This window comes from Formica exsecta, unplaced genomic scaffold (genome assembly GCF_003651465.1).
Source record: "Formica exsecta isolate Colony F162 unplaced genomic scaffold, ASM365146v1 scaffold118, whole genome shotgun sequence".
Lineage (NCBI taxonomy): Eukaryota > Metazoa > Arthropoda > Insecta > Hymenoptera > Formicidae > Formica > Formica exsecta.
In genome coordinates, this window is record NW_021848520.1 from 73,311 (window position 1) to 83,711 (window position 10,401).

At 38.3% G+C, this 10,401-nt stretch overlaps 1 protein-coding gene across 1 annotated transcript; it reads left to right on the plus strand.

The window, feature by feature from the left end:
* Positions 1–1,007: 1,007 nt before the first annotated feature.
* LOC115240946 lies at positions 1,008–1,868 on the plus strand. Its single transcript, XM_029816411.1, has one exon. It carries the CDS (start codon positions 1,008–1,010, stop codon positions 1,866–1,868), a length of 861 nt encoding a protein of 286 aa, XP_029672271.1.
* The last annotated feature ends 8,533 nt before the right edge of the window (positions 1,869–10,401 follow it).

Consider the following 10,401-nt stretch of genomic DNA (forward strand, 5'->3'; position numbering starts at 1 on the left):
ATGAATTTAAAGCCTGACAATTCTCCGTCGCGACTCAGTATTCGTTTGACAGTTTTCCAGCATGTCACTCACGCTTACGTTGACCGGCAAGAGTAGCGTTCTTGCTGTAAGCTACTTTCCGGCTATAGATTTAAACGATGGCGATTACGAGCTTGGTTTAACGGACTTTGAAACTTATCATACGATATTGAACGTGAATTCTTGGAATAATAAATTTTATTTTGATAATGACGATAAGGAAATTACGATTCCCGCTATAAACGAATATCTCCGACGTGCAATTTTACGACATCGGCGCGTAGTTGATTTCAACTATATTGTTGATGACGAAGACAATATCGGAGAACACGATGAATATCCAATAATGCTTTGCGCTAATCATAATACGCTAAAAAGTAAAATCAAATGTGTCTATAGAATAATTTTTAGTAAACCGGGCAACGTTGGATCGTTGTTGGGATTCTCGTCGAATCGTATATTACAGCCTCGGAAGTGGCACGAATCGGATGTACCGATAAATATTATTAGCGTAAATATTATTCGTATAGAATGCAGCGTAACCACTGGCGCGTACAGCAATGACAAGCGCGTACACACGATACATGAATTTTCACCGAGCGTGCCGCCTGGATATAAGTTATCGGAAACGCCAGCACAGATCATTTATCTACCGATCGTCGCACGGAGCATTACTGATTTAACGATACGCATTGTTGATCAAGAAGGACATTTGCTCGATTTTCGAGGAGAGGAAATTACCGTAAGATTGCATATACGGCGGCGGCAAAAATAAAGCGTTTGACAAATGAAATGCTTGTGTTGAACGAAAGCACGGAGCACGCGAGAGACAATATTTTTGCGACGGACAATATTTTTGTTAGTAGGCGAGTGACTGCGGTATCGGGTGACAATAATCAGATATCTGGTTACGCTAAAAAGAAGCTCAGCGCGTTGAATCGCGAGTTTTTAAAATCATTGGGATTCGTCGTACGAAATACTTGAACGATATGATTGACATCTTGAGTATCGGAGGCGAGCCGATCTTTGACGATCGTATCGTCAAGATTGAGACTCATACGTACAATCCATATGCCAACACAACGCTTGGATATAGCGACGAGATACGGATACCGATACAACATCAAGATTTGTACACGTTACCATGTGAAAGTTTTCTATACGTCGAGGGAAAGTTGACGGTGCGTAAAGTAGCTGAAGGGGGAAGAGTGGTATTGGGAAACAATTGTGTCGCGTTTATGTTTGATGAACTTCGATATGAACTTGACGGTGTGGAGATTGACCGCAACAGAAACGTTGGAATAACTTCCACGATTAAAAACTATGTCTCTCTAACAACCGAGAAAGGTAAAATCTTGGAGAATGCTGCGTGGAATATGTCGCATAATGCTGTTGAAGCTAACTTTAATTTTTGCGTGCCGCTAAACATACTATTGGGTTTTTGCGAAGATTATAAGCGAGTTGTGATTAACGCTCGTCACGAATTAATTCTGATACGTTCGCGCAACGACAACAATTGCATATTTGGACATGTTTCGGCTGAAGCTGATATCGAATTATTCAAGATACAATGGCGTATGCCTCATGTAATATTGAGCGAGGTCAATAAACTATCCTTGCTACGCGCGTTGGAAGGCGGGCGATACTTGAATATGAGTTTTCGCTCTTGGGATCTATACGAATTTCCTCTATTGCATAATACGACTAAGCATTCGTGGACTGTGAAAGCCGCCTCTCAGCTGGAGAAGCCGCGATACGTGATCTTTGCGCTGCAGACTGGCAGAAAAAATGCTGTGTCAAAAGATATTACTACATTCGACGACTGCAAATTGACCAACGTTAAACTCTAACTAAACTCGGAATTTTATTCCTACGATGATTTGAATTTAGATTTCGATAAAAATAGATTCGCCCTCTTGTTCGATATGTACTCTCGTTTTCGCAAATCTTATTACGGATGTGATAATGATGATGTGCTATTAAACATTTCAAAATTTTTACATTGCGGTTCTCTCGCGGTTATCGATTGCTCGCGACAAAACGAGTCTGTCAAAAATTCCACCGTGGACGTGAGATTAAAATTTGAGTGCAAGGAGAATATACCGGCAAATACCACTGCCTATTGTATTATCTTGCACGATCGCGTTGTCGAATATTGCCCATTGACCAACGTAGTTCGTAAAATTACCTACATCAGCAAATATCCCCTCCAATGTCACAAATATATAATGATTGAGATTTTGACGATCGACAGCAGTCATACATCGTTCTTGCAATCGTACATTAATATTATCAGCATGATCGCGCCAACGTTTGTGGATCTGCAAGGATTCATTATCGGGAGAAACTTTGTCGTGAAGGAAGTAGCGATATTGAGAAATGGATTTGTTCTTTCTCACTACTTTTTTGCAAGTCCCGTACCATGGCGTGCGCGTACAAAATCTGAGAGATGCCAAGCTTCATGGCTAAATGGGAGGATGGAAATGTTCCATACAGCTTCGCCAGGCGTTTGAAGAGTCGACCGAACAGAACAGGGCCCAAGATAGGTCAACGACCCCAAGGGTCGCTCTTACTCTATCGAAAGGGCCGTTCGCTCGGCGGTTTCTTTTTGGTAAAGGAACTGAATCCTTATTACCCGGATGGGACCTTGTGCAATTTCGGTTAACAGGAAAGAGGTCGGGTTAATAAATTACTACACGGAAAAAAATGTTCGCTACCGTAGCTAATCATGGTTTGCAAAATACATTTCTAAACTACAGCAAAACGGTTTGCTGTTGCACTTAATAAATAGGTATCACAGCTAAGATGTTTGCTGTTGCACCTAATAAATAGGTATCATAGCTAAGATGTTCGCTGTCCATATATTACGACTGAAATCTAGTTACCACACGCAGTTTTTAGCTACGGCAGCTAATTTTTTTTCCGTGTAGAATTTAAAATTTAACGTTACATTTATTCAAAAATAAAATGATTTTAAGAAGATAATATCTAATAATAAAACATTTAGTTTAATTTATACAATCTTATTTATAAAATAAATTTTCTTAAATTCTAATGTGTAATTGTGTTCGTGTGTGTATGTAAAGGTAGAGGAAAATTATGTTCTCACGGGTGTTACAATAAATACGGAGGACATCAACCGGAATTAAACGAGGAAATTAAAATCTTGATTCCGGCTGGAAATTTACAATGATTAATTTAAATATTGATATAAATTATAAAAAAAAAAGGAAATTGAAAAGTAAGGAGAAAAGGGTAGGAGGACTATTAGAGATCTTGAAGTTGTACAGTGGAGGAGGAAGGGAACTTCATCCAGAAGACCTCGATGGGGACGGCTAGAGGAAATCGAGAACCTGGGACAAAAAATGGAATGATCGAGCCGGGTGGACTGGTACGAAGGATATAATGGAACTGGTCAAGGTCTACTATATCCGGAACTACGCGATAGTTCTCGTCCGTAAGAGGCACTGGGTAAGGTGGAAACTGATTTAAAAGATATCGGTACCAGTTTTGTCTAGCATGTTCTTCGTGGAACTCAGACTCTATTTCGGTATCGAAAGATCCCTGTTTGGGATCTTTCGGTTCCTCTTTGAGGTCCGGTAACTTCTCCGCGAAGTCTTGAAGGGCTTCCTCAAAATCGTGCGACGCTCCTGCGAGATCGGACGACTCGAGGTGTGAAAAAGAAGAGGAAGTGGGAATTCTCGACGATTGCTGGTCGAGAGATGGTGGGTAATCGAAGAGGGCAGGGGGAGTAGGATTTCTCGGCGGTTGCCGGAATTCAGAGAAAAGCAGATGAATATCCGGAAGGGGGAGTAGGATTTTCCGACTGTTGAGGAAATTCAGGGAAGGCAGGTGAAAGTTCACGGGGAGAAGGGGGAGTAAGATTTTCTGACTATGGAGATTTGGAGAGGCAGGTGAATGAGGACGCTCGGGGAAAGAGAGGGGGGAATAAGAAGGAGGTAAATAATGGAAAGAAGAACTATGGGGACAAGGGTGTTTGTGTGTTAACTAAACGCTGAATTCTTAATTTAAATGATTGTTCGTCTAGATTTAACTTCTTATAATCGATAATAAAGCTAGGATCCGCGGACGCCCGAGCCAACAGTTTCCGAATCTTTTTATTTTCCCGGTTCCTGACGTGTTTCGCCCAGCATTTAGAACGCTTTGCCCGGGTTGTTTCCACTAGGAAACACACGCAAGAGGTATTGATATTTAGTTAAAAGAAACAGTTTGGTAATAATAAAATAATAAAGAAAATAGAGAAAACTCTTAAGGATCTCAATTGTATTTATTATTATTATGTATGTATATATTTTAAGAAAGAAGAAAAAAATGATATGGAGGGAATTATTATGGAAATAAGGAGAGAAGATTTTCTTCTAGGCCTGGCAGCTAAGTACGAATGCCAATCATGATATTACAACAGGATCCTGGCTAATCACACTTAGGGACCCGCGAAAGAGTAAGGATTGGTTAAGTCTAACTATAAGTATGAATACCAATCTTGACAGTGTTCAAGATCCTGGCTAATCACACTTGCGGACTCGCAAGAGAGAAAAGATTGCTCGAATCTAACAATAAGCGTGAATGCCAATCTTGACAGTGTTCAAGATCCTGGCTAATCAAACTTACGGACTCGCAAAGGAGAAAGGATTACTCGAGTCTAGCAATAATCTAGCAATAAGCATGAATGCCAATCTTGACAGTGTTCAAGATCCTGGCTAATCAAACTTACGGACTCGCAAATGAGAAAGGATTACTCGAATCTAGCAATAAGCATGAATGCCAATCTTGACAGTGTTCAAGATCCTGGCTAATCAAACTACGGACTCGCAAAGGAAAAAAGGTTCAAAGGAAAGGAAATATAAAAATCTTTAATAATCAGAATTTAATTTAATAATGATATTAGTAAATATGTGTGCTTGGGTATTAATTAAAAATTTGAATTTAATAACAAACTCTTTCTTTTGAGTGGAAGGGAAAAATAAAATAAGAGAAAGGTGGAAAACAACAAAATAATATTCTTTGGTAGACTCACTACTTGTTGTGTGCAAAGGAAAAGATGTCTATTCTCGATAACCGAGTGATGCACAGCCCTCTGTCTGCCGGGAAACACCTAGATGGAAAAGTGGGCTCGGAGATCCGCTCGATCACGGTGGTGTTGATTGATGCACAAACACACACCACACGTCGGTTGTCCGCACGAATAATTCTTAAGTTATATAAGTATAACTCCTTGCACTGCACAACGCTCGGAAAACTGCGAGGATAAACTGATCGAGTTAAGTATGTCGATACGACAGAGTGGTCTGAAGGTAGAAGGTTTAGGATCGAGAATCGAAGATAAACTGATTTTTCTGAGGGAGGATTTCGCGTATGTCGAATTTTGGCGTCTCTTCGTATACCCTCTCCATTAGGCGAGCAATATTCTTTTTTAACGAATCAATCTTTAAAATGGTACCCCTCTCATGAGTTGAGGGCGTCTCCCTTTCAAAAGAAGGTCCAGAAGGTTGCGCCTATTGGTGTAGGGTTTTGTTTTTAAAAATTAAGTTTCGCTCACTGGAGAGTCCGCCTTGATCGGCCAAGTTGACAGTTTTATTATTCACTTGAGTTTTATCTCAAGCAGATAACGCGCAAGGGTGGTCTAGCAGGCGAGCGCGTGGTGTCAAGTGTGGCGAGTTTCAGTCGCGGATTATAATTACGTAAATAAGACATCGCTCTAATTCTTAGAAGGGCCTTTATTCGAGACTCTTCTTATATCGCGTTTCCACTAACGGATTTTTAAGAAAAATATTATTTGATCCATTTGTTTGTCTCTTGTATGCGCACTGTTTAGATTTCGAGCCTTCTCACGATTCGAGTATCCTTTAGTTACTGTTTAAAATTCCTGGTCTGCTAGCGGACCTTTGTGTTCGAATATTTATTGCGCATGGTTTAGATTCTGATATATTAGTCTCGCCTGTTAGATATTCCTTTTAGTTATTGTTTATGTCAAGTGCAAAGAGTTCCAGAGCGTTTAATATTACGTGAAAGAAAAGAATCGTAATGAGACAAATCAATTAGTGTAAAAAAAAACAAATAATTGTTAAAAAAATACATTGTAAATAATTACATACTTTTTCTCAAAAACAATTATTTTTTTTATACCAATTGATTTGTTTCATTATTCTGTACATAAAAGTATTATGGTAAGATTATCGAAAACTGAATATTTTACGAAATATTTTATTTTTTATATCAAAATATGTGTCAGATTAAAATATAAAACAACTCAAAAAGTACTTAATGAAAAAATACTTTATTAGAGTGTTTTGGAAAGCTCTCAAGGTAAGCTACAAGAATATGTAATGAAAAATAGGGGGTTCTATTTAAAAAATTTAAAATAATTTTTATGTGACCTTGACGGTGCTATTCAAGGTCATACTAATATTATTATATAATGCACCACTTAGAGCTCTACAAATTTTGCATGAAACATTTTTCATGAAAATGCGTTGTTTCCTCAAAAAAACTGCTGATACGATTGCTCTGAAACAGCCTATATATGATATATATAGCATATATATATATATATATATAACAATACATGACACACACACACACATGGCCAAATATTATTCCTCTTGGAAAGATATATGGAAAGGCATATATATATTAGGTGTACCGGAAAGTTCTGTCCGTTTTTGGAATAAAACAAAATACAAATTTTTATTACCGTCAATAAACTTTATTAAATAATGTAATTGTTATTATTATTAATGATTTCTTGCCAGCGTGAGGGCAATTTGCATATCCCATTTTCGAAAAATGTTTTATCTTTTGATACGAAAAATTGAACCAGTGCTTGTTTGATATCTTCTTCATTTTTGAATTTCTCGCCCCTCAAAAAATTTTGTAAGGACAAAAACAAATGATAGTCGGAGGGTGCTAAGTCCGGGGAATATGGTGGATGCGACAGAATTCCCCAGCCTAGTTCTGCAATTTTTTGACGAGTCCCCAAAGCAGCATGTGGCCTAGCATTATCATGATGCAGTATGATGTTCCTCCTATTGAACATCGCCGGCCTCTTTTCTTGGACTGCTGTATTTAAATTATCCAGTTGCTGACAATACTTCTCCGAATAATGGCAATTACATTATTTAATAAAGTTTATTGACGGTAATAAAAATTTGTATTTTGTTTTATTCCAAAAACGGACAGAACTTTCCGGTAGACCTGATATATATATGTCTAAGGGGTGTTACAAGGACCTTTCAGATAGTAGACTGTATACTTCCGGGACAGTTGGCTATTGCCGGGTCGGACCTGGATTTTTTTCAGGTTTAAGGGGATCCAAAAGCTCGTCTGTTTTACCGACCAAAACGATTATTATTTTGCACACCGAAATCACTTTTTTAGTTGAATAGAATAATAAATCCTTTTCCACGATTTAAGTACACATCGAAACAAAGATGAGACTTCACGAGTTTATGTTAAAAACAGAAAGAAACTAAAAAATTACAGATTTTTTATCGGCTTCTGGCGTCAGGTCGGAACAATACTTATGTAATATAAAAGTTTGGCAATGTGTACGTGCAAATAAAGATACCTCTCCGCTCGGAAATGCCTGAAAGAACATAGGTAAACGTTTAGAAACGTGTTTAGAAGCCTAGTAAAAAAGATTACTGTCTGCAAAAATTTCGTGCATATGTGTGTGTGCGAAATCGAGGCTCAAGAGTAAAACAGAGCAGTAGATTAGTTGCATGATGTCGCGATAGACAGAGCTGCAATCGTATACTGCGTGTCCAATCGAGCGGTGTCCAATCGTTCCGTGTCCAAACGGGTGTCACCCCTATCTTCGTCTCGTTCATGTGTGTGAGAGTAACATACATGTATGCACTAACATTATTGCAGTATCTTTTTCTTTCGATCATACGCTCTGTTTCTTTCTAATCGCTTGCTCGCTATGTACTACGTATCGCTTAGCTTCATGCTCCTCGTATATTCACTTACGCGTTTACTCGCGCTTCTCTCTCTCTCTCTCTTTTTCTCTCTCTTTCTCTCTTTGCTCGTTTATTATTGTATTCTTTTATTCCCATTATTATATTCTTTTATTTGCTCAACTTTTATTCTTTCTATTCTCGTCTCTCTACATAAAAATAAATAAATTTATAAATTTATTTTTATTTTATACAGCATAAATGAGATATACAATACAAGTTATGTTCCTTTTTTATTTCACTATAGTTAATACAATACATAATTACGTTTCACTACGCTAGACGATGCGTGTCCTAGAGTCGAACGAACAGACCAGGGCCCCAGATAGGTCAACGACCGGAAGGGTCGCTCTTACTCTGTCCACGGGCCGTTCGGTCGGCGGTCCCTTTTTTGGTAAAGGAACTGAATCCTTATTACCCGGGACGGGACCTTGTGCGATTTCGGTTAACAGGAAGGAGGTCGGGTTAATAAATTACTCGAATTTAAAATTTAACTTTACATTTATTCAAAAATTGGAAATGAATGATTTTAACAAAAAGAAAGATAAAATTTAACGAAAGAACATTTAATTTGATTTTTGAGAATCTTATTAATAAAAATACATTTTCTTAAATTCTAAGGTGTACTTGTGTTTGTGTGCGTGAATGTAGGTGAAGGAAAATTATATTCTCGCGGGTGTTATAATAAGTGCGGAGGACATCAACCGGAATTAAAAGGGAAACTAAAATTTAAATTCCAGTTGGAAATTTACAATAAATAGTTCATATCAAAAAAAATTATTAAAAATAAATTATTAGGAAAATTAAAGTTGAACGGTAGGGATAAAAGGGGAGGAGGACTATTAAAGATCTTGGATTTGCACCGTGGAGGGAGAAGGGAACTTCATCCAAAAGACCTCAATAGGGACGGCTAAAGGAAAAGGGCAGCCTGGGGCAAAAAAAGGAATAATGGAGCTAGGTGGACTGGTTTGAAGTATATGGTGAAATTGATCGAGGTCCACTATATCTCAGGAGGAAGGAGTAGGAATTCTAGTGGGTGGAGGTTCAAGGGAAGGTGAGCGAGAACGCTCGGGGGAAGAGACGGGGGAATAAGAAGGATGTGGATAATCAAAAGAAGAACTAAGGGGATAGTCAGAAGGGGGAGGAAGAGTGGGAATTCGCGAGGGTTGAGTTTCGAAACAAGCTGAGTGAAAACGCTCAGGAGAAGAAATAGGAGAATAAGAAGGAGGGAAAGTTGGAGGACAAGGTGGTAGGTTGTGTATTTTATGTGTACGTTTTTGCTTATTATATATTTTAATTAGTCGATGATCTTTTTGGTCAAAGGAGTCCTTATCTAAATTAAATTTCTTATAATTTATTGTGTAGTTAGGGTCCGCAGCCGCCCGATCCAATTCTTTTCTTAGTTGCCTATTCTGTCGGTTTCGCGACCCTTTGATGGTCGTGCGCGTAGCTTGATTTAATATTTCCACTAAGGAAAGGGGGCCGTGATGAGTAATGATAATAATGAAATCGATAGTAAATAGATTCTTAATTCACGAAATAATTCTTGGAAATTTTTCTTTAATTAATTGAATAATTCTAGATTTCAAGTCTGGATAATAAAAAAGGTGTAATTTTTATATTTCTATATGAAAATTTTTGGACGACCTGGAAGTAGAAAAGGTGACAAATGTAATCGGGAGTCACTCTGCAAAATACAGGTAACTCTCGATGAGGGGCTAGGAGTCAAGAGTCGCTTTGTAAAATTCAGGTAACTCGTGACGACCGTCAGCAAGTCAAGAGTCACATTGTAAAATACAGGTAACTCGTGACGATTGGTGGCAAGTCGGGAGTCACACTGTAAAATACAGGTAACTCGTGGTGTCTGGTAGGAAGTCGGGAGTCACACAGTAGAGTTCAGGTAATTCGTGACGACTGTCAGCAAGTCAGGAGTCACACTGTAAAATACAGGTAACTCGTGACGATTGGTGGCAAGTCGGGAGTCACGCTGCAAAATACAGATATCTCGTGATTACTAAAGTGAAGTAGAAAAAGGAGATTCGAGGTAATATTTCAAGGGAGGAAGGATGAGGATTAAGGAAGAGAAAATTACACAAAGAGACAATCGAGATTGAAGTACGAAGCATCGAAATGAGATACTGATTGATCCAAGAATTATTTCAGAATGCAGGACGTAAAATAATAATAATAATAATAATATAAACAAAAAGGGAAGGATAAAAATTGAAATTGTTCAACCCACTTACTACTTGAGAATGCGTTGATACTTGTAGTGACTAAGTGTGGTTCGGCTCCAGCTGTCGTGGCTGATCAGAATGGGCTCGGCAATGATGGCTCGGGAACTCGGTTTATTGTGTTGCTGGTTTAAACATGGCTTGTTGGCACTTAACACTTCCGTATCACT

Bases quoted from the DNA above. Each gene is read 5' to 3' on its own strand.
- LOC115240946 (XM_029816411.1), top strand. From the start codon at position 1,008: ATGATTGACATCTTGAGTATCGGAGGCGAGCCGATCTTTGACGATCGT.